Source organism: Lissotriton helveticus, chromosome 3_1 (assembly GCF_964261635.1).
Source record: "Lissotriton helveticus chromosome 3_1, aLisHel1.1, whole genome shotgun sequence".
In the NCBI taxonomy this organism is placed as follows: Eukaryota; Metazoa; Chordata; class Amphibia; order Caudata; family Salamandridae; genus Lissotriton; species Lissotriton helveticus.
The window spans coordinates 697,284,999-697,310,748 of NC_136061.1; the positions used below are offsets into that span (position 1 = coordinate 697,284,999).

The 25,750-nt window shown below is 44.7% G+C and overlaps 1 protein-coding gene across 1 annotated transcript in view; it reads right to left on the reverse strand.

Annotated features, from left to right (window-relative positions):
- Positions 1-25,750, reverse strand: part of DCDC1 (doublecortin domain containing 1) — a 1,658,417-nt gene that overhangs the window by 85,462 nt on the left and 1,547,205 nt on the right. Inside the window, exons 31-32 of the mRNA XM_078683738.1 lie at positions 22,651-22,806; positions 12,576-12,677 (exon numbers count right to left, since the gene is read on the reverse strand). Coding sequence (XP_078539864.1) covers positions 12,576-12,677; positions 22,651-22,806 — 258 coding nt within the window. The remainder of the gene's footprint in view (positions 1-12,575; positions 12,678-22,650; positions 22,807-25,750) is intronic.

A 25,750-nucleotide genomic window follows, 5' to 3' on the forward strand; every position in this document is an offset into this window, starting at 1 on the left:
GGGAATCTCGAGCCAGAAACAATCTGAGCTTCTGTCCTGTGCAGCTTCTGCCACACACATTTCTATGCCAACCTCCCTCAATACAATACAGTGGAGGAGGTGCTACCCAGTGCTACGCTGAGTTTGTTTTGCAGAAGGGCAGATAGTGTAGCCCTTGCAGATTGCTGTTAAAGTGCTTAGAGATAAATGCTATGCAAATTATATTTCTCTGATGACTTCAACCGGCATCCCGCATAGTCTTTTTGGGGAGTTCAAATGAAATGCTGCCACAAAACGGTGATAAATGAAAAATTCAAAAAGCCAGGATGGTGTCAGCTCAGAGTGAAAGTCTGCCAGTGCCTGGTCTCCGAAATTGACGTATGTCACGAAAACCATGTGGCTTGACTAGACCGTTGCTTTGCTAATACATGTAATTGCTTTCACTGAAAGAGTTGAGCCGCTCCTAAAATCAATCTACTGGTTCAGGCAGGGAAAGCAAACTATATCACATTAAAATAGACTACCCTGCTTTCCCTTAACGTACCTCTGTAATATCTCCTAGAAATACTTCTCTGTTCAACTTGATTTAACATGTAGTGGGTGTATTAATTTAACACACTGTTGCTTCTTAACGAATTAAAGATAAAGTATTAACCTTTGTCTTCTGGCTGAATTGCACAATGCAAATCCAGGGAACCTGGAAGCAATTTTTTCTTCCTTACTCAACCACATTGTGTGATCGGAAGCAATTTCCTTATTTCACTTTGTCTGTTTTTCTTTCCTCATCAGATTTGTCCGGCACTGTGAAATACATCAATCCAGGGCATGCGCAGTAAAAAATAAAATCTCCCCTTCTAAATGTTTTAATAGACAATAAATAGACAATAATGTTGCTCAATCTCTGTTAACACTTAGGCAGCATTTAGGGGACACATGACACCATACTTTCCTCTTGGTTCTCTATTGTCTTTGTAGTTTGTTGAAGTTGGAGGGAGAAGCATGAATGTTTCTAAGTTCAAGTTTAGAAACAATCACTTCTAATAAATACCACTCAATACCAAGACCCAAATTAAAGTGCAAAAATGAAAGTGTTCTGCATAATAAGAAATAAATAATGAAATTTTGAAGTTTTTTATATTTTTTACATTATGTTTGCTGCCAAATTTACATACCAAGGGGCATATTCACATGGGAATGGCGAAGTGTGCCGATAAGCAAACATTGCTAATACCACGCTCCGCCATTTTGAAAATGCAGGGATGAGCCATATTCACAAGAATGTGACGCACCCCTGCGTTTCCCCTAGCGTGGCACCAAATCTAGCTGACTAGTGCCAATGCAGGCACCCATGCATTATAGTGCAAGGGTGCTTGCGTTGGGCGAATGATTGTTTATGTGCTAGAAAGTACCCCTTCCTGCACATAAACAATCCAGAATGGTGAATTGTAACTGCTATGTGTGCTGCATTGTGCAGCGCACATAGCAGTTGTAAATGCTCATATTTTAAATGACAGTTTATGTGCAGGAAGGGACACCTTCCTGCACATGAACAAAACAATTGCAGCACACATAGAAACAGGAAAAACTAGGAGAAATTAAGGGGCAAACTTACAAGCCCCTATTACCACAGGAACGTCACTTTAAGTGACGTTCCTGTGACGATAAACCCTTCACCTTATTTACAAGGTGGCGTTAAGCCACTTTATGCGGCTTAACGCCACCTTGTAAATAAGGCCCCCTTTTTTGCCAGACTTAGGGACCCATTCTGATCTCGTTAGTAAAGCCCTCCGAACAACTCAGTTCCGCAGAACTTTCCAAATGAATCGTGCTCAGTGAGTCCGAACAATTGATTTCAATGTGTCCGTATATTGACGCATTTTAATTAGTCGGAATCCCATTGAACGCAATGGGAGCCTGTGTACCGAACGTGTACACAGGCTCCCATTGCAAAAAGGAGTGGGTGGGGAAAAGCGTGTACCCTGTGGCCGGCACCATCCATGGGTATCCTCCTTCGACCGATTTGGAGGGCCCCAGGTGAAGGGGGGCCTGCTACGGCCACCCGAAGTCCGATTACCACAGCTGTTTCATCTTGTTAAAACAGAGTCGATATGGCTGTCAGAATCGTGCATCGTACTCGCTCGTTCGGAAACCATCCCTATTGAGCTCAACAAATCGGCTCCGAACGAGTCAGACTGCCAGATTCTATTTCGGAACCGATGCGGTCGTTGCAGACGGCTACCTCGCATCATACTTGGTCATTCGGAACGGGGGACGATTAACTCAGAAACATACGCTCTGAATCGGATTTGCTTCTTCCAAATCCCATTTAGAGCCCTTTGGAACTACATCGGATTCCAGCCCTTAGTGTGAAAGGGGCGTGTAATGGGTGTTGTGGTGGGCGTTTTGCCGCAACACCCACTGATTTTAACACTGTCCCCTATTTAGAAGGGTGGTGTAAATAGGAGGCAACGCCAAAATTAAGTCCAGGGAAAACCTGGTCTTCACATGGTGAAACAATGGGAAATACTTTACTGGTTTTTGCTGTTTGTATGTGTGCTGCATTGTGCAGCACACCTAGAAACAGCAAATTGCCATGAACGATTGTTTCTGTGCTGGAAGGTGTCCCTTCCTGCACATAATCATTTTAAAAAAATTATGATTTGCAACTTCTATGTTCTATGTGTGCTGCACAATACAGCACACATAGAAGTTATAAATCGCCATTCTGAATTGTTTTTGGGCAGAAAGGGACGCCTTCATGCCCATATACAATCTCTCCCTCCTCAAAGCAGGCACCCTTGCACTACGGTGAAAGGGTGCCTGTGTTGGTGCTGGGCAGATAAATTTAGCGGCAGCGCAGAGAGAAACACAGGGGTGCACCATATTATTGTAAATTTGGCACATCCCAGCTTTTCTAAAGTGATGAAATCCGGCGTTAGCAATTTTGGAGCTCACCCGCGCTCTTATACATACGACCCTAAGCATTTCTTCTCTTTTTGCCATGTTAAGACCAGGTTTTCCCTGATCTTAATTTTGCTGCTGCCTCTTATTTATGCCACCTTTGTAAATAGGGGTCAGCATCAAAATCAATGGGTGTTGTGGCGGGAAACACCCGTTACAACGAATGGATTGCATCGCGCTGCCATCGCAACGCGACTATTACACCGCGGCCGGCTTCACAACGCATGCAATCAGGACGCATGCTATAACATCTCATGTACATATACATCGCTAGCGATTACATAGCTAGCGATGGCAATAAACGCCCACTTCAACATTTGGAGGCTGCATAATCGCTATATATGTATAAATATATTTTTTTATTACAGCCTCGCATTTGGATGCGAGATAATCTATAAATATATAAATGCACACACATCATACTGCCTTCCTCGATCTCCCCACATTCCAGTTACAGCAAGCATCCACAGTTTGATATGGCAGAAGCAATAAAATGAAAATCATATACTATTTTTTCATAACAGCCTCGCATTTGCAGCTGCGCATTTGGATGAAGGATAATCTATAAATATATATAAATATTTATTTTAGGTACAGTGATGATACAAAGGTTTGGTGGGGAGTTTAAAAGGATTTACGGGCCGACACGGGAATAACTTAAAAATGTGGAAATTGAAGGCCCACACAAAGGGAGAGGATGTGGCCTGACGGATAGCGATGCCGACTTTGGTGCTGGAAACCAAGGTTCGAGCCTCGTGACACCCTGAATATATCGCTATATATATATAAATATATTTTTTCATTACAGCCTCGCATTTGGATGCGCGATAATCTATAAATATATATAAATATCTTTTAGGTACACTGTGTGTTGGGTGGTGGATGCATGATGAATGGATGCATGATGGGTGGATGGATGGGTGCCTGGGTGGAGGATGCATGATTGATGGATGCATGATGGATGGGTGCATGGATTGCTGGCTGGGTGGTGGATGCATGATGGATGGATGCATGATGGGTGGGTGGATGGATGGGGGCCTGGGTGGTGGATGCATGATGGATGGATGCATGATGGATGGGTGCATGGATTGCTGGCTGCGTGGTGGATGCATGATGGATGGATGCATGATGGGTGGATGAATGGGTGCCAGGGTGGTGGATGCATGATGGATGGGTGGTGGATTGCTGGCTGTGTGGTGGATGCATGATGGATGGATGCATGATGGGTAGGTGGATGGGTGCCTGAGTAGTGGATGCATGATGGATGGATGTATGATGGATGGGTGCATGATGGATGGGTGCATAGATTGCTGGCTGGGTGTGGATGCATGATGGATGGATACATGATGGGTGGGTGGGTGGATGGATGGGTGGTGGATGGATCCATGATTGGTGGATGGGTGGTGGATGGATGCATGGTGGGTGGATGGATGCATGATGGGTGCATGCATGATGGGTGGCTGGCTGGGTGATGGGTGGATGGGTGGCTGGGTCATGGGTGGGTGGATATGGGATTCGTACATACATTCGTACATACATTCCCGTGGTATACTGTACATTTTAGTTTTGTGAATACATTTTATAACGTTTATTTTTACCACATATGATGTGATATACTGTGCTATCATTGATAGACCTATCAAAAACGAGAAGATACTTGAGAAGCGTTAGTTAATGCCCCAAAAGGTATTCATTTGAGAGAGTACATAAGCATTTTCATCTTGTAATGTGCATTTCCTGCCCACATTGTACGGCTATTTGTAAATGTATCCACAGAAAACTTTCTGTGTGAGTGAATCCGTTTAATGGCGCAAACTTTTGAGAGCAGAAAGACTATTTGACTCGTTACATCTACATGCGCAAAGTTTTAAGAATCGCACCCACGTGGTATAAGCATGTTTTAACCAATGCATTCTTCGGTGTGACTGGTCTTTAAAAAAAATTATTTGCTAACAGGTAAAGAAAGGTGTGTTAGTTTAGCCTAAAGATCAGATCCTCTGGGTACTTTTGCCTACTATTTGTAAGACACTTAGCCGTACTTTATTTTAAACGCCATTCCATAGAGTGTGAATTATTCCGTGTCATTATAGGGTGATACACTACAAATAGTTTTAAAGCAGTGATTGCTTCTCACGGATGTATGACGTTACAACCCATGCTTTTACCAGGCATGCTGTTACAACACGGTTTTTACAACGCAAACTTTTACAATGCATAGCGCTTTGGGGTGCTGGATAGTGAATAGTTTAATTTACTATTCCAACTCCAGTCCCTGTGGACACTAGGGAAGGTGTTGGATAGTAAATTAAATCTATTCCTATCCTAGAGCGACCCCAGCGCAATGCGTTGTAATGGTTTTCGTTGTAAAACCTGCGATGTAAAAGCACTGCGTTGTAAAAGTTTCGTTGTAAAGGATGTTTCCCCTTCTCAAAGATAGTGTTGGATGCTTCACTCTTTACTTGTGAAACATAATATACGTTATTTAGCGAAGCAGTCACAAAGTTTTTTAAACGATGAACCCGATATTTCGAAGTACTTGAAACTTTCTGTTAAGCACTGTAATAAGAATGTTATCTAGGTCTTCCAATTACGCTTGAAAGGAATTAATTTGCAACTGCCAGCCTGCGGGGAACATGTCGACACCTTTGCAGTCAAAAGTTTCACTTTACCGTCATCTATCTCACAAATGTGGAGAAGGAGAGTATTGTCTGGCACATTTTCAACGTGCCATCGGAAAAGTAAGTTATTGCACAAAAAGTAAGGTACACACTCTGTCAGAAACAGAGGAACGTCCCAAAAATATTCATGTAGTATATCTGGCATGATATAACACTTGAATATGTTATACCCTCATCAGCAAGTTCGTGCTGAAAGAGAAAGAAATGTCAAAAATCCATCTACATCCTCTGCTGGGCAGGTAGTTCCTGATAATGGCGTTGTACTGTGTTTGTCCGGGCCGTTAGGGAGAATTTTGCGGTGTGATGAAATGCGTGGTGTTTGTGTGCGATGAAAAAGTCTTTTGCATGCGTGTCAAGGCGGAGTGCGATGTAATGGTTTGTGTGGTGAATGCGTGCAATGTAATGGAGCGTGCGATGTGAGGAATGCGATGTAATGGTGTGCGTTGTGTTTGTTTGCGTTGAATCATCATACATCCGTTGTGGCAGAATGCCCACTGCAACATCCATTGCACAAACCTTTCACGCTAAGTGTATCATGAAAGAGGGCCTTATTCACAAGGCGGCGTTAAGACACGTTAGGTGGCTAAACTCCGCTCATAAATAAGGCGAAGAGTTTATCGCCACAGGAATGTCATAAAAAGTGACATTCCTGTGGCGATAGGGGCTTGTAAATATGTCCCCAAATAAGTTAACGACTCGATTCGTGTTATGGCTCATAGAGCCAATCAAGACTAGAACTCAGCTCTGGTACAGCTCTTCCTGTCCGGCTTAACACTGAAGTATCTAATTTTCTAGGAAGCCTCTGAAAACCATCGAATTAAACAAGCATTCTACTTGAGAGATGCAGCACCCAGACAATGTTTAAAATATGCCAGCGTTTGGAGGTGGTCGACAACAACCCTCCTTTTTAGGGGGGGTGGGACTTCTTTATCACAGTCAGGTTTGAGCAAGAGAAATAAGAAGAAGAGAAAGCTAAAACAAAAAAAAACTGTTACAATGGGGAAACGCAGAAATGGTGAGAAAGAACCTGTGAGAGTGAGATAAAAAGACAGGAAGTCTCATTCACAAACCTTATCTTTGCGGTTCCTTAGAATAATTAAACCAGATAGGGAGATTGCATAAAGAAAATTGTGGAACCCGACGACAGTCAACCAAAAAATCAGATTATAACTGCAGTTTACTAAGTGACTTCAAACCTGGCTTTTCGACATCAATTTGAAAATGGCTCTCCATAATTCAGTTGTGAGGCAATACTGCCACACGGTGGCGATTTCTTAAAACGTTGCCAAATGTTCTGTTCATATGAATTGCTAAAAAAAAAAGAAATACATGCCTCTACGAAGCAGAAATAGGACCATCTGCTGTCCAACAGAACATACAATCTGTTTTTTAAAACATTGTCATACGTTGCAGTGTACAGCATCGCTCAGAGCATATTATCCCTTGTACAGGTGCCAACAGTGGGTATATTGGAACACAACAACCGAGAGTAACTCGAATTAAAATGGATAGTGATTCATCTGCAAGAAAATTAGGCACCTCCTGAAAATATTTTGGAGATTCTTAGCAGATGCATCGCGAGACGTTGTAACTTAGAAAGGATAGTGAGCGAGTCTATGACGCTTCGCCTTTCCTGGCCTTGTCCTGTAGCACAGGTTTGTTCCTGCAGACGAGCACAACAATGATGTAGCAAAATGACACGTCCACAAGCTCGCCTGTGGAAACGCTTAAAACACATGGGTGATCTCTAAAGAATGATGCCTAAAACTGCAATCAACTCTTTCCTGGCTCTGTCAGATAGTATCAATAAAATATCAAATGGAGTGAATTTAGATGAAATATTACATCATACGAACACGAAAGCATGAATGTTCATAACGTCAGGTGTTGTTTATTGTTAGAGGAAGATATTTCATTTTTTTCAGGGTTGGTTTGTTTTCACAACTAAAACATACATTTTATAGAAATGAATGAGAATTTCAGCGATAAGCATATTTTACAAACACAACTCCACACGGGCTTTGATAAATCAATCAATCAGGGCAATTGTAAGAGCGCTACTCACACGTGAGGGTCTCACTGTGCTGGGGGAGGCGGGGGGTAAACAGCTCAGTTCAGTCAAAGAGCTAGGTCTTGAGTGTCTTCCTGAAGATGTTCAGGGAGGGGGCATGTCTGATGTTGATCAGGAGCTCTTTCCAGGTCTTGGCCGCGATGTAGGAGAAGGCTCTTTCACCTCTTCTGACTCTGCAAATGTGTGGGGGTCCCGCGAGGGCAAGGTCGGCGGATCAGAGGTTTCTCTTTGGTATGTGGAAGGAGATTCTCTCATTGAGGTATAGGGGTCTGGTGTTGTGGAGGCATTTGAAGACGTTGGTGAGTATCTTGAAAGTAACTCTCTTCTCAACCGAAAGCCAGTGGAGGTTCGGCAGGTGTTGGGTGATGTGTTCATGTCGAGGGATACCGAGGACGAGTCTGGATGTGGCATTCTGTATGGTCTGGAGCTTGCGGAGCAGAGACTTGGTGATCCCACAATAGAGGGTGTTTCCATAGTCCAGTCTGCTGGTAATGAGTGCTTGGGTGACAGTTTCCTTGATTTGCGGAGACCCATTTGAAGGTCTTTTGGAGGATGCAGAGGGTGTTGAAGCAGCTGGAGGTGAAGGCGTTGACCTGTCAGGTCATGGAGAGGGAGGAGTTGAGTATGATGTTGAGGTTTCGGGCATGGTACGTGGGAGTGGGAGGGCTGCCGAGGGCGTTGGGCCACCAGGTGTTGTCCCCTGCAGAGGGGGAGGGTCCGAGGACGGGAACTCTGTCTTCTCCAAGTTGAGCTTCAGGTAGCTGCTGCTCATCCAGGATGTGACGTCCTTCATTCCTTCCTGGAAGTTGAGTCTGGTGGTGATGGGGTCCTTGGTGAGGGAGAGGATGAGCTGAGTGTCGTCGGCCTAGGATACTATGCTGAGTTCGTGCTGTCTGACGATGGCAGCGAGGGGGGTCATGTAGATGTTGAAGAGCGTGGAGCTGAGCGATGATCCTCGGGGTACTCCGCAGTTGATTTCCGTGGGTTCGGAGAGGAAGGGTGGCAGTCTGATTCTTTGGGTTTTGCCGGTGAGGAACGAGTGGACCCAGTTGAGGGCGGTTCCTTGTATGACAGCGTCATGGAGTCTGGCAGTGAGTGTGCGGTGGGAGACAGTGTCGAACGCTGCAGAGAGGTCGAGTAGGATCAAGGTCGTGGTGTGTCCTTGGTCTAGGAGGGAGCGGATGTCGTCTTTGGCGGTGAGTAGAGTGGTCTCGGTGCTGTGGTTGCTTCGAAATCTGGACTGGGAGGCGTCGAGGATGGAGTTTTCTTCGATGAATTTTGTTAGTTGTGCATTGACGGTCTCCTCTGTGACTTTGGCTGTGGAGGAGCAGAGGGAGATGGGTCAGTAGTTCTTGAGGTCCATGGGATCTAATGAGGGCTTCGTAATCAGGGGTCTGACTTCTGCGCATTTCCAGTCATTGGGAAAGATGCCGGTCTTGAAGGTGGAGTTGATGGTGCATCATATTTCTGTGGCGGTGGCAGCTTTGTAGAAGATGTGCGGCGGGCATGGGTCAGTGGGGGCCCCCGAGTGGATGCCTTTCATGGTCGAAGTGGTGTCTTCGGTGGTGACTGGGGTCCAGGAGGAGATGGTGGGCTGGCTGTCCATGCTGGAGGAGAAAGTGGTTTTGGAGTTAGCTGTCTGGTAGTTGAAGTTGTCGTAGAGGCCCCTGATTTTCAGATGGAAGTAGGATCGGAGCTTGCTGCAGAGGTCCTGGGAAGGGGTGATGTTGTGGTTTTGCTGGGGGGTGGGGGCTTGGTGAATTCCTGGATGACGCTGAATAGTTCCTTGGAGTTGCTGGAGTTGGCGAAGATCTAGTTTTGGATGAAGGTCCTTTTGGTGTATCTGATGCGTTGGTGGTATTCCGTCATGGCATTCTTGTAGGTGGTGCGATCTTCTGACATTTTGCTGTTTCTCCAGTTCTTCTAGAGACATCTGCAGGTGTGTCTGGAGTCTTGGAGGTCAGCGGTGAACCAGGTGGCCTTCTCGGGGCGCTGTCTGTTGGGGTTACCTAGGGGTACTAGCCTGTCTGCCCAGTTGGTGATCCATCTTTCGAGATATTTGGGTGCGAGGTTGCCATTGGTCGGGGTGGTGGCGGCATTGCGGTTGAGGGTGGAGTTGAGCTGCTACTCAGTGACTTTGCTCTACATCCTTGGTGGAGGGTGTGGTGCAGGTTTGGGCAGCATGGGTTTGTGGAGGGCTAGGGTATGCACCTTAGCTAGGCAGAACCCACCACTCTAGTCAGGGTAAAGGAGTTACACACCCAAGATAACCCCTGCTAATCCCTATGTTAGCTTGGCCAGAGTAGTCAGGCTTATCCAAGAGGCAATAGGTAAAAAGTTTGCCTATCACGCACACACAGTGACAAAATAAATACGCCACAAAAGAGACTCCACACAATAATATATAAAATTATATTTCTGTATTACCTATAAACATAGACCAAAACTACATAGATCATAGATACTGTGCATACTATAGAAATTCTGGAATAGTACTCATTATCCTGACAGTGCAAGAATCAAAACGACATACATAAAAAAATCAGGCCATGAAATGCAGCAGATTAGTTAGAAGGAATACACAAGAGTTACCATATATCACTAATAGTACATAAATCACCAAATAACACCAGAATCCCATAGGGTGCAGCAGATCTGCACTCCAATTACATGCTATATGGTCATTGAACTTCCCCATGCAGGGCACAGAAGCGCCTGTGCAACTGTTACTGGTATTATGGTAGTTTGGGAGCTCCTGCGCTCTTCTTGGTGTTACTGCACTATTGTCAGGCTGGTTCCCTAACTCTGGCAAACTCCTGATTGAGGATCCTCCGTCAAGGACTCTTTCCCGTAATTTGGACAAACAAAGATCAAAAGGCCCCAAGATAGGTGTCACCACTGTGGGGGGGCACACACTGCCATATTCCAATGGGAGGCCTCGCTGGGTCCCTCCATGGGCAGGGTAGGCATATGCAGCTGCCCACGAGCATGGTGCAGCTGCTGAACACACCAGCCAGCCTTCCGATATAGCCCAGGCTGCGTGAGAGGAGATGTGGGACAAACTCCTCCACCCCGGGCCTGACTCACCCTCAGTGCTCCTGGGGTGAGGAGAGCGGTCCTTGCGTCCTTGGGGACCTGCTTTTGCAGCAAGTTGCAGAGCACCGGGCCAAACTCACATTGGGCTGCTCTGGAAATGGGGACAGACTGACGGTCTTTGTGTGCGCGGCCCATCCCTGGCTACTTGATAACCCTCGTGTAGCAGTAAGGTGGCGCGGGCATCACTGGTGACTTCTCTGTTGCCTCAGCAATGAGTCTGATGGGCATGTTGGTTTGGTCTTCCTTCCTCAGTGCAGCGTGTGCAAGAACAGCTGCCAAGTCAGAGACAGAGCACCCGACCACACTACCATATTAAATGCTGAATCCTTAGAGGAGGAAGGCCCTGCGCTGCTCACATAAATAAAGTGACCACCACACGCCAGTTCCTGGTAGCAGATAAGGGCAAAATGTAGGGCTCACCCCGCTCTTCACAAACTAGCAGTAGGAAATGGGATCCTCTATGTTGCTGGGATTCCAGCAATACTGGGTGGGAGGAAGCAAGCCCACAAGCCCCTATAGAGTACTGAAGGGCACAAAGGCAGGGAAACAGGCAGCAGGCTAGCACATCAAGTTGCTTAGCAAAGTGGCAGTCCCTCCAGAAGCCCAGCAGGCCACCACAGCAAGCAAATAGTCAAAATGGTGGTTCCTCCTGGCAGCACAACAGTCACTGGAAATGTGCAGCATGTAGAGCCAGCAGCATCTGGTTACAAGTCCCATGCAGTGTCTAAAATCATGAGTTCAGAGCCCCCGTACTTATACACAAAATGTCTGTGATGTGGAGGTAACTTCAAAAGATGTCTTAGAAGTGCACAGCAGACCCTTTCAGCCCCAATCCTGGCTTCAGACATCAGTAAGGTGTAAACGAATCCTGTGAGTGCATGATACAGCCTAAACAAATGTAATTGTGCCCAGCCTCCCTCTCTCCCAGTCCAGAAAGGCCATTCAGTATGCAGATGTAACCCTGATGCACAGGGATCTTCTCTTGAGGTCCTCCCACATGATAAGTACCATAATGAACTACCTCCGTCATGAGAGACTGTCTCAGAATCCCCCACCTCAAGACCACTCAAGAATATTTATCGTGGGCTGGGAATGGGGAGGGCTGGTGGCAAATCACAAATCTCCAGTGTGGCATGTGCCTTCCTACCAGGCCATAGTTAGAAAGGTCCACACACCACCAGGCCCTTTAATGTGGGCTCAGTCGCCTCCCAACACCACCAGTGCTGAGGCAGCCCTCCCCACCGCTACTCTCCTTCAGTCCTCAGCAGGATTCCTCAGACCTCAGACCATATGGGTTCCAGTGTCACTGATCTGCAAGCTGGAGCTTGGCCACAGCAGAGATTGCTCCAAAGATCCCTACTTACATTTGCAGATCCCTTTAGCGCCATACGGCCTGCTCTGCCATGGGGTCCCAAAGGATAACAGGTGCTCACGGTACCCAGTTGCATCAAAGTTACTCACAGCAATTCCACACAGCTTGCAGAGAGAAGCGCTTGCATTCACTTCAGGATTGAAAGAGGATTATCCTGGGTGCGGTCCGGAGCTATTCTAGCCAAAGACCACCATCCTGGCAGCTTAGCCACACACCCATGAACATAACATTTAATTCATCAAAATTAGAAACTACACCTTTACAAACATGAAAGCAAAAATGTTCAAAGTCTCAGTTGTTTATTGCTAGGGCAGATATTTCGATTTTTTTCAGGATAGGTTTGTTTTAATAATTTAAAGAACAACCAAAGCAAACTTTAGAGTATAATATAACTCTATTACATTTCTAATATACTGACCTTGCAGATGTCGATTTGTATGTTTCATGGCATTCAGATCAGTCAAAATATTTTCTTTCTGTAGCCATTTCTCCTTCTTACGTTCTTCCATTCGTTGTACGGCTAAAATAGAACAATGCAATGTTCATAATATTTACAAATCAGACGAGTAGAATAGATGTTATTTTTCTGAATTCACAAAGAATCCAAATTATTGCTGTGTTGAAACATATTTAAATAGCTTGTTTAAGATGGAAAGCTGGATTATATTCTTCTAGAATCAACATTTGGAAATCGCTTAGGTGCATCTAGGAATGAGCTTACTCACCTAACCAGAACCACTGGTGCCGGCAATGTGTATGCACATGGATCAGCCATTTACAGCCCCAGGATACGGGGATGGCATTATGTTCTGTGTGTCTGCAATGATATGTGTTCAATCACACAGGAAGCCTAGGGCGAAGGGGGGTAGTGAAGACAGAACTGAGGTTGCTCATCCACTCACAGATCATGAATTCCTTGCTACAAATGCATTCTTTCTGGTGGATTTGTTATCTGATTGGTGCGTAGTGGAGTTGGGCTCCCATTCTTGCAAGGCTGCTTTTTTTTGCTTCTTCATAGACAGGGTGATCTTGAGGCCAGATTCTATGTTTGTACATGAATGTGTCCATTGACACCTAAAATATTTTCGTCTCTCCCTTACTGTTTTCTGATTCCCCCATTCTCTATTTGCTCAATAGTTGGAGAATGCTTCCTGTTGCTTGTCGATAGAGTTGGGTTTCAGTTCACATTAAATAGGTTGTGAACTTCGAGGGTGCAAGGAGATGACTCAAACCATTGGTTCGAACACCGAGTCAATGGTTTAGGATGCAGATTTCCACAGTTTAGTCCACCGTGCAGGTAAAGAGCACAAGTTTGCTCGACCGCGTTTAAAGAGTCATCTTATGCTAAGTTTTAAGGGGACTAGTTATTTGGGATTTTTATGGTTGCAACATAAACAACTTCTTCAAATTCATTCTATAGAGGAGACTGCTATGAGAGGGAACAGACTCAAGGCACCCATGTGCATTGCTAGTTATTTTCTAATTTTGTAGGTGCCTTTCACATTCGTTTCGCGCTAATTTACTTCATGAATTATGGTATTGTGTGTTTACTCAGTGAGGATCAATCAGGCGGGCTACCTTGGCTTTTTCATACAGGTAATGGCTGAAATTATAACAATCCACATTTGTAAAGCGTGAACAATCACCCGTAAGGGACTCTAGGCGCTGGGGGCCGTCGGGAAGATTAAGCAAGTTATTGCCCAGATTCACATGGTGCTGGGCTAATCTGCTGCCGGTGCTGGGGATCGAACCGTGATCCCCAGATTCCGGAGTCAGTCGCCCTGGCCGCGGCGCCACACCACTTCCAAATGATAAGGTGGGGGAAGAGATAATTATTTGGTTACTTGTCGACACCACTCATTGCAGTCATAATGTCCTAAAACCGTGCTCCAGATGAGCAAGTACACTGTCCTTGTGGTTGTGGCTCAGTGTCCATTTGGGGTGATTTAGGGGTAAGCGTGTATAGTCCCTATCAGAGGAAGAGAGGGGTTTAACTTGAATCTAGTTAAAGATGTGGGCCTCTTTCATAACGTTTTTGTGCAACTAACTCAGGCTTTGCAGTTCATGTAGCTTTATATACGAGCGTATAAAGACTTTTGACTGTCAGGAAAGTTATTTTAGCTTTTCATGTCTTCATCGCGCAGATATTTCAGAGTGAGTAAATGTAATCTTGTGGTGGGGAGTGGGCATTCTGCTGGAGGGATGTCCTAGAAGTTTAGGACCATACACAAACCTAGCAACACAACACTGGATTCTTGTTTTCGGTCCTGGGAGGACCTTGTCATTCAGTCTGGACTGTTCCCATGGGTAGCAGGGCCAAGACTGATTCGCATATGGCTGGGTTTAAACTGGAATGGCATGGTGTGCAAAAAAATGATGGATTTAGGCCTGATCTCTGCCCTGGGGTGAACATTTGATATTGTTCAACATTCCATTCACCGATTGTTGTTTTTGCATTTGTGGCCCTAAGTGAGAAGGGTATGCCCAGATGTGGGTCCCATGCTCACCATGCCTCTGGAGTCAAGCTAGCCTGGCTGATGAAGGGTGATGCCCCAACCCCGGTCCCAGGATGCTTCTTTCCTGTCCAGGGAGGATTTGGCCTGGCAATTCGGGCTGGACTGTTCCCATGGGGAGCAGGGTCAAGAATTGCATATGACTGGGTCTAAACTGGAATTGCATATGTGCAAAAACATAATGGAATTAGGCCCATATCTCTGTATTGGGGGGAATGTTTGACATTGTTCAGGATTCCACCCATCAATTGTTTTTGCATTTGTCGCCCCAACTAAACCGTTCCTGTGGATGCTGATTTCTGGTCCAGGGAGGACCTGGCCTTGTAATTTGAGCTGGACTGTTCCCATGGGGCGAGGGTCAAGACTGATTTGCATATGGCTGGGTCTAAACTGGATGGATTTAGGTCCAGATTTCTGTACTGGGGGAGACTGTTTGATATTGTTAAACATTCCATCCATCAATTGTTATTTTTGCATACACAAACCTACACATTTTTCAATCTGTTTTCCCATTATGGAAATGACTGGATGGGTACTCCCATCAAGGACAGGAATAAATATTTTTCCTGAGTTGGAAGAGGAAAGGAACAGCCTCCAAAATGGCGAGTGTGTATGGGAATAAAGGATAAAGTAAGGGATGAAACATTTTCCCTACCAGAAAACCGAGATAAAAAGTTAATAAAGGCATTTGCTCTGTTTTAATTTTGCCTATATTAATATACAAGGTATCAAAAAGTGCTTTATTCGAGTATTACTCATAAAAGCAGACGTACAAACATGTAATAAAAAACAATTACATTTTACAGAGTCGTTTAGACATAAGCACACGGCGCAAATTTAAAAAGCTATTACTCATCAAAATCACAGGTGCAAGTTCATTATAAAAAATGCCAAGATAGTAATCACAAAAGGCAATTAAAAAAGAATCCATAAAATTTCTTGCCATAAAATTCATACCGATGATACATTAAGTGAGTATTTGTGCATTTACAGAGAATAGACACTCGTCTAGCAGTCTCTGATCGACTAAATAAACATTTACAGTCTCTGGATTATTATTAAGTTATTACAGAGAATAGACTTGTGTCTTGCAGTCTCTGATCAGCTAGGCTATGAGTGGTTAACCTACCAACAATCTCTGCCTTATAACCCACGCCCACCCCAGGTACTTTGCGGTGGCAATTATGATCCAATTTACAGATGTAGATCTTACAATGCGCAGCGCTACCATGCTACTTTTTGTGCCTAAGTTCCTGCACATGGGAGCCAGCCAAGCTCGCCTTGGTGCAGAATATATTGGGCATGAGAACAGAAAGTGACCAAGAGTCTCGTTTCCTACCCCACAGACTGGACAGGTTGCTACACCCCCAGATTTCCACTTAGATGTTAAGTTACGGAGGGGGAGGGAACCAACCCTCACTTGGAAAAGCAATTTTCTGTCCATGGGGTTCGTTATGTAGTCCCAATACCTTTCATAAATTGGGTGCAACTTAATCTCTAGGAAGCTGGTGGTCATAGACCCACTGTTAGTGCTAAGTGTACTCTTGTTAACAACGTGTTCCCCAAAAATATTTTTTAAAGTAGACTTGGAGGGAAATAGAGCCCCAGCTGGATCAGTCCATAAGGCATTAAGTCCTAGTTCGAACAATGCAATTTTTAATGATTTAAAGCATTTGATTTTATTATAACAATCGGCTTTAACAACATCTTTGAACCCGTCCGCATAGTGGGAGAGCTCCGGCGTAGTCCATAGCCTACGCCAGTATAAAATCGGGCGTAGTTTGGCCTTATCAGAAATCTCTCTCCTGCCTAACTCATACCGCAGTGGCAATAGCGGGCTGCTCTGAGGGGTGCCAGTCAATGACCTTAAAAATTTATTTTCTGTTATTTGGAGTTCCTGGAGATTTTCATACCCCCATAGCTCCGCACCGTACAAAGCAGACCCAATTGCTTTTGCCTCGTATATTATCAATGGTGGTTTGATAGGCTTGGTGAGGGATTTCCTGTGTTCTTTGATAATAGTGCCAGCTAGTTGCTTATGCCTTAATGTTGCTATGTTAAGATGTTGCTGCCACCTGTTGTCATTTGAGATGAGGATCCCCAGGTAGGTAAAAGATTTTACAACCTCCAGGATACGACCACTCATAGAGATTTTGGATTTAAAATTTCTGTGTGGGTTAAAAGCCATGAGTTTTGTTTTAGACCCGTTCACCTCCAGTCCGTGGTCTACACAGAATTCATCAAATATTGCCAATGCCTTTTGCAACCCAGCTGGGGTTTTAGATAAAATTAAGGTATCATCGGCGAACATTAAAATTGGAACTTTTTCACCTGCAAGAAAGGGAGCATCCACTGCCTGGGATTGCATGCGGGAGACAACACCATTAATAAAAAGGGTGAACAAAGTAGGAGCCATTGTGCACCCTTGACGAACCCCACACTCAACTGGAAATTCAGCGGTATCATTTCCATACCCACCCCAGCGAATTTTGGCATAGTTGCCCTCATGCAATCGCATGATTAAGGTCAGCAGGTCCCCAGGGACCCCAAGAGTCACAAGAACCTCCCACAGTTTTGCCCTAGGTACCAGGTCGAAGGCAGCCCGCAAATCAACAAATGCTGCGTACAGGCTGCCTCCGCCTAGCACCACGGTCCTCCACTGGATCAGTTGAAAACGGAAGACTTGATCCACAGTGCTGGTTGCCCTGCGAAATCCAGCCTGATAGGGGGATAAAATGTTGTTATCCTCAGCCCAATCGAGCAACCTGTTAACTATTACTCGCCCCACTATTTTTTGGATAGTGTCTATTAAACTGATAGGGCGGTAATTACCAGGCTGAGCGCGATCTCCTTTCTTATTGACCGGGATGATAACAGCACCCCGCCAGGTTACTGGGATATCTGCACCTCTGGCAATGTAATTTATTAACAGGTGGATGTATTTGCACCATCTTACGGTGTCATTCAGAAAGACATCTGCTGGAACCCCATCAATACCAGGGGCGCGACCACTTTGAACAGTTTTGAGGGCAGTCAGTATTTCGCACTGCATAAAAATATCTTCTTCTGCCAAAGAAGAGGGCAGGCATCTACAGTCTACAGCCTGATCTCTGGCAGCATACTGTCCACTAAAACATTTTACCCAGGCATCCTGGGGGACATTGTTAGTACTGGCGTCTTCGAGCCTATCGTGTCCCCATTTAACTATATGCCAGAATAACCTGGAGTGGTTTTGGTCGCTTGCACTCTTTAGCTTGTTCCAGTGGGCTTCGTCCCAATCTTTTTTCGCTTTAACTATGGAATATTTGTATTGATTCCTGGCTGATCTAATGGCCTCCAGGTTTTTATTCTTGATTGCAGCACCCAAGGAGGCCCTTGCCCCCTTGCAGTCCTGGTTATACCATTTAGCAGGCCTATAAGCACAGAGCTTCTTTCTATTTGCTGGTTTTAAGAAATGGCATTTGATTTCTTTAAAGAGATCTTCGTGGACCTTGGTAATATTGTTTTGATTAGGAGAATTCCCAGCCTCTCCCTCAAGGGCCAATATAGCCTTATCAGTTGCCATGCTTATTTTTTCCAAAACCAGCGGATCTGTTCTAACGCTTGACCACCGCAGCCTGCGCAAATCATTGGTAGGTACAATCAACGGTGGTAAGGGTTCAACACAATTAACTGGAACAACAACATCAGATAGCCACCATTTGTGGAGAACGCATAAAGGGTTGTGATCGCTCTCAAGCCTTTCCAAAACAACCATATCAGTAACAGTTGCCCATAGGGACATGCTACTTATGACGTAGTCAATGCGGCTCTTATTTCTCCCATTGTTAAAAGTCATAGCTGATGGTCTGTCAGACTTTGTCCGACCATTCAAGGCCCTTAACCCGTGTTCGAGGCACATGGCGTTTAGACCTAGGATGTCCTCAGTCCAGCGTGTTATTGGGGTTGCATTAAGTGCAGGGATATCCCAGATCCTATCTTCTTCCGCGCCTAAATATGCCTCACCTGTATCTAGAGGTTCAAAAGAGCGGTTTAGGTCGCCTGCTATTAGGATGTTATTCCCAGATGAATAAGTTTCTAGCAGATTATACAAAGACAGAAGGACCTCAGATTTTCCTGCACTTCCACCTCTGGCATATACATTATAAATATCAATAGAGGTGGATGGATTACCCTTAAGTCGAATGAGCTGTATATCTTTTTGGTGAAGCTCCATATTTCACACTTCGATCTTAAGAGACTGGCGGGCCCATATGGTGAGTCCCCCCATCGGACGCCCTTTTGGACCCTTAGTGGCCGTAACATGGAAATTCAAGTAGCCCAACGCAAAAACAGGATCAACGGCCCAAGTCTCTTGAAAAACACAAACATCATACAGGCTGACAAACCCAAACCATTCACCACAATCCATTTTGGAACGAAGCCCAGCAATATTCCAAGACAATAAGTTCCCGGTGGCATTTACCCTAATTGGATGACAACTATGACCTACCCCATTCAGCATTGCATCAATAATACCATTAACATTTGAATTTGCTGTAGTTAGTCCTGCTGTGGCTTCAAGGTTGAGTGTCGCATTTTGTGTGCCTGATGAACAACTAGGTACCTCTATTGTGCATACAGCCAAAGAAGTTTGCAACAAAGGGGTGGGGGTGAATGGTTGTCAATCACATGCGTCTAAGTTGGAGAGAGCAGAAAATCTGTTTTCCAGTCCTAGGCCCCACTCGGCAAAATCAGGATTCTTGCTGCCCCTCTTGGTTACAACGTTCCATTTTGTTCTTAGAGTGCTACAATTAGGGCCTCTACCTTTCCGAGGATAAAAGAAATCCAAGGTCAATGGAACAATTGGGGTAGATCTTTTCTGTGGTGGATAGATGTTAGGCAAGATGTTTGGCAAAACCTCAGGGTCAGAAAAATTGAGCACGACACAGTCCCCCTTGAATTTTTTTACCCTGTTCCCAATCCACTCAACCCTTCTAGCATTTACCAGCTCTTCAGATAGTTGCTGTTTGCCCCAGGAAGATATGGCCATATTGTTGGTTAGCCATGATAGAGATTTATTTAATAGTGATGATGTTGATTCAACGTCGCCTGGAGCCAATGGGGGTACATTTGCAAGAACAAGAACTAATGGCGAAGCTTCCACTACAAGCTCGAATGACCCTTTCGAGGTGTTAGGTTCACCATTAAGAGAAGCAGTGGGAACATCTCCGGAGGGCCTATCAGATGGATTTATCAATGAAGTCGTCGGAGGGTTTAACACAACAGCTGGAGTCAGTCCATTAGATTTACAGGATTGAATTTCGCTCACCAATGGCTGGACACTCGATATAATAACTTCTGGTAGTTTACCCACTTCCTCCAGGGTTTTCCCTAGTAAGCCTTCCAATTTGCTTACCTCGGCAGTTCATTTGTCTATTTTACTTATCAGGGGTTTAACCATCCCTTTAATTTTTGTGTCCATTAAGCAGCAGAGTTTCTGGAGTAGGTCATCAGAAAGGGTCACATAGGTTTCCCCAGTCAAATCTTCCTCCTCTTCATCAGATATTTTCCTTGGTGGCGTTGCAGCTTTGTTTTTAGCTGACCTTAGTCCCCCTCGTTTTTGTATGGCTTTTCTTTTGCCCCCTGAAACCCTCGGGGCAGGAATAGGGACGGCAGTGGGGGTAATGGACTCACTATTTGTAGAGATCAGAGTCACAGCTTCAATGTCACTGTTTTCTACAGTGCTGGCTACTATGCCACTGGGCTGAATGGTAATTGTGTCCTGGAGAGAGTCGTGTGCCACCCCCGAGAGACTGTTATTTAATAGAGCAAATGAATCCTCTGTCTCTTTGTCTGCCAATGGGGATTGTATAGGTGATTCTAGACCCAAAGAAGACCTTCTATCACTAATGATTTTCGTCACAACTTGGACGAGATAATTCTCCATGGTGTTTGTAACAGGGGTAAGCTTTTTTCCAGGCATTTGCACAAGGAAGGGTGGACTTGATGCAAAATATTGTAGCTCACAAAAACAATCAGAAGTGCGTTTACCTGGTATTCGACGGGCCTGGAACACTGTATCCAGTAATGGGCTTTTGGAAATAGGGCAGAGTCCCTGGCCCAACCCAACCTTGTCCGACCTCGGACGGCCTCAGACGGCCCGCCCTTTGCCCGGGCTTTGCCCGGCGTCCCGCGAGACGGGGGTGACTGCAGATTTAAGCGCCTCCTGGCGCGTGATTGACGCGGCTAGCGCCGCAGAGGCTGCAGGGAACAGTAGTTTTTCACCCTACGCCGCGCTCCACTCAGCGTCCCGGCTCCGAGGTGTAATTGGAGTCCGGCGGCGGGAGGCGGGTGGGGAAAAACACAAATGGCAGGAAATCCGAATGGCCACAAAATCTCCAAGGGTTCAACCAGCGTCAGCAATTCTCTCCCGGAATGACTCCCCCCCTCGACCGGGGTGACTGCAGATTTAAGCGCCTCCTGGCGCGTGATTGACGCGGCTAGCGCCGCAGAGGCTGCAGGGAACAGTAGTTTTTCACCCTACGCCGCGCTCCACTCAGCGTCCCGGCTCCGAGGTGTAATTGGAGTCCGGCGGCGGGAGGCGGGTGGGGAAAAACACAAATGGCAGGAAATCCGAATGGCCACGAAATCTCCAAGGGTTCAACCAGCGTCAGCAATTCTCTCCCGGAATGACTCCCCCCCTCGACCGGGGTGACTGCAGATTTAAGCGCCTCCTGGCGCGTGATTGACGCGGCTAGCGCCGCAGAGGCTGCAGGGAACAGTAGTTTTTCACCCTACGCCGCGCTCCACTCAGCGTCCCGGCTCCGAGGTGTAATTGGAGTCCGGCGGCGGGAGGCGGGTGGGGAAAAACACAAATGGCAGGAAATCCGAATGGCCACGAAATCTCCAAGGGTTCAACCAGCGTCAGCAATTCTCTCCCGGAATGACTCTATACATGTGTATACTCTTGCATTCAAAAATGGAATAATCAAAACGTTTCCAAAATTTAAACTTGAAACTGTGACTGGTGCAGGATTCCCTCCATGATCGGAATTTTTTTGCGATTTCTAAAGAACTATAACTCTGCACCCACTCATGGTAGTTAATCTGCAGGTGCAAATGTATTATTACTTTTTTAGAAGGAGCCTCCAGTGTCAGTACATATGTCACTGAGATTCATAACTAGGGAGGTGGCAACATACCTCAAACAAGTAACTGCGCTAATGAGGAAGAAAACATTCAGAATAATGGAGATTGCCAGTAAGTAAAAACATCAATATCTTCTCCTTTGTTCTCAGTGCATCAAGATACGCTTGTTTAGCAAGACCACTCTAAAAAATTATAGTCCCCAGAAAATAAATTCAGCCAGAGGCAATGAGGCTTTTGCCCTGATTATATTGAATGAATGACCATGTTTCCCTTCTTCTTCAAATATGCAACACTTTGGGGCAGATTTACAAGGAACTGACTCATCTGCAGATATGCGTCAGTTTCCTTGCGCCAGCGCCGAATGTTCTTGCGCCACCATGGACACGCTGTATTTACAATACAAGGATTAACAGATGCATCAGAAATTCTGACACATCTGTTGGCTCAAAAGTGACGGATTGCTGGAGTTGCTCATGAAAGTGATGCAACTCCAGAAATGCGCCACAACAGATGGATGAGTCCCATTCAAACAGCCCAGTGTAATTTTTGACATAGTGAAGGCATAGAGTGACACAGGGAAATGTAAATTTCGCTGAGTCAGTCCTGCATGGCTTTTTGCCTGGCAATGCCCATCCTGCATACATTATACATGACGCAGTTATAATGTAATGCAGGGCTTTACAACGTGACGCATCTCCCTAGATGCATCACGTTGTAAATTGGTCACATTGTTTGCACCTCAGTTGCGTAAAAAAAAGTGACTCAATGGCGGAACAAGGAGGCGCAAGGGGCTTGTAAATCTGCCCCTTTATTTTCCTAAAATCTATCACTCTGGTAGCATCTCCTTACCATCCAAAGACAGAAAAGGCTCTCCACATGAAACCCAGACATCAACTGGGTTTCTGAGTATTAGCGTTAGCAAAGCATCGTCCATACTTTCCAAGTCTTGTGCCGTGACTTTTGTGTGAGGAGTTGATTTATTTCCCATTTTGCTCGACTGCTTGACTGGAAGGGGAAAAATACAAATATATTCATGTCACTTTTGTATTCATATGCATTCTTGAATCATTAGAATATGGAGAGTACTGATAAACTTTAGGTTCTAAATCTAATATCAATGTTTTTGCTGTTATCTTAAATTAGGTTCTTTCGCATTTCTGAATAGTAACAATAGCTAATATAGTTATGACTGATGCTGCGACAGTAACAACGTGATTCAGAAAAGGGGGTGGTGAAGAACCACCCCCTTTTCTGAATCGCGACAGTAACAACTGCATATTTAAATAAAGGTAATAATGTGATTTCAGAATATATGATGTATTTAAACTTAAAATATTTAATATTTCAACATTTTTTATGTACTATGGTAATTCACAAGGTGGTGCAGATAAAACTACCAATGTTAGAAAAGAGTTCACACCTGTATAGTACCTGGCCATATATAGTATGTGTCAATGCAAAACAAGGATATACTAATAGTGTCTGCAAGAATTGCATTATTTTGTTGTGCGTGCACATAGCAGTATTAGAATCCTATGGTCATTAGCTCCAAGTGTTGCTAGTATACCACTTAGAACATTCACTACATATTGGGCAAACAGGTTCTTAACTGTGGAAGTTATCACTCAGAAAGAACATAATTTGATATCCGCGGACCCGCAGCCCTTAGCTTGAGTACAGTCTTTGGGCTGACGTGGCCATCCTGGGGTTGCTATTTTGCCTCTGTACGACTGTGGCGGTCTAACTAAAAAAGGAACACTAGATTCTTATGGTCCCTTCATGAGTGGGTCTATCATTCCAATACAACCATTAAATGAGTTCTTGGCCCCAATGTACTTATACGTTTTGAATACCACCACACTTCCACGGTGTTTCACTGAAATATTTCGCCTGCAGCAAGCAGCGGAAGAATCCAGGTGAAACACACAGAAAACATGCAAGAATAGGCACAGTAAATCTAAGTTCTCCATGTTGTTTCGCAAAAATGTGTTATGCCTGCCTATTTCTACCCAGCTGGAGATTACTCTGACCTCCTGTAATAATAATTACTAGACAGGAAAATTAGAGTGATTATTAGGAGATACGCACAATGACAACCACAGTAGAAGTGTGCAAAGTAGTAAAGCCTATGGACTTGCAACTTTGCATTTTTTTCAAAACAGAGCAAAAATATGAAAGTTAAAAAAAGAAGATAAAGACCGTGTCCACATCAGAATCCTCCACACCAGCGTCAGCCTGGAGATACTCTGATGGGGCAGGTGGACCCAGAGTTTCCACTGTACCTCAATGAATAGGGACAAGTAGGGAAGCTTTGGCTAGATTTATTAATGCAGCCATTGTCAGACTGAGCGTGGAGGGTATTTGAGGGGAGGCTGGCCACAACATGCACTGCTGCTAACCCTAAATGTGGCCACATTTTTCTTCTTGAAATCATTAATTTGGTGACCAACCCCAGAATACACAACCGTAACATCTTTATTCAATCTGAACCAGTCAATAATGAGAAATAGATATGTTCAATCAAGAGATCTCCTGTGCCTTGAAGCACTGCATACAGCCGACCAGGGCTTTGTTTTAGACAGACAGGTCCCAGAAATCACTCCCCACCAAAGTTGTACCTCACCACTTACGTCCGTTTGGCAGGTTCGGCACCTTTGACAGAAAGCACTTGATCAACATTTGAGCTTGAGTAATGATACGCGAGGTCACCACATTATGGCAGGTACGGGTATACGCTTTTGAGCTGTGCAATCTGACTACACATCTTGACAATTGTGGAGGACAGTCAGCACAGCATTTCAAACTCTTGCTTCACTGATTGAGATTGACCCCTGAGGAAGGGACTGCAATGTCCCGAAATGCATCAGGCACTCATTTAAAAATTATATGAATAGAGTTTTTAATAATGATGACAACAGTAGAATTGTTAAAATACATGAAATAACAATGTATTACATTTTATTTTTCATTTCTGATCTATTTTTGTAATTATTTGCAATGTCATGATTATATGAAAATTACAGTCTGATAAATGACTATCAAGTTTGATTATACTGTTTTATTGAGTTAAAATGTTTAGAGTTCATTGAGGACTCTGTGAACATTGCACAGTGCACTCAGGTTACCACACCTGTCTAGGAGGAATACACAAAGCCCACCTGTCACCGATACCTAGCGATGTGACCCAGAGACAGACTGCAGCCCAAAATGGCTAAGGCAGAAGTTTCAAAATCGCAATTAAAAACCCGAATTCACCATAAATTAGGATTTTAAATTAGGATTCCAGAGATGCCAAATATAGCTGGTTATCTCTTCCCATTTGTAAATTACACTTATAAGATGTAGTAAGGCAGTCCTATGTTATACTATGGGAGAGATAGGCCTTGTAGTACTGAAAAAAAATGAATTTAATAGTGTTTCACTACCAGGACATTTAAAACTTAAAAATACATGTCCTATTTTTTAAATACATTTCACCTCGCCCTCTGGGCTATCCTGGGCCTACCCTCTGGGGAACTTATATGTACTAAAAAGGAACGTTTGGGCCTGGCAAAAGGTTACTTTGCCAGGTTTAAATGGCAGTTTAAAACTACTCACACAGGCTTTACAATGGCAGGCCTGAGACATGTTTAAAGGGCTACTTAAGTAGGTGGCACAATCAGTGCTGTAGGTCCACAATTAGCATTTACTTTACAGGCCCTAGGCACCTGAGGTGTCACTTTAAAAGGGACTCATAAGTACATTAAATATGCCCATTTGGTATAAGCCAATTCTGCTATGTTTTAGGGAGAGAGCACATACACATTAGCACTGGTTAGCAGTGGTAAAGTGTGAAGAATCCTATGGCCAGCAAAAATGAAGTGAGCAAAAACAGACTGTCTGAAGTCCAAAAGTTAGGGGGAAATCATGCCAAGGATGCCAGGCATAACAAGCAGGAAAGAACACTAGA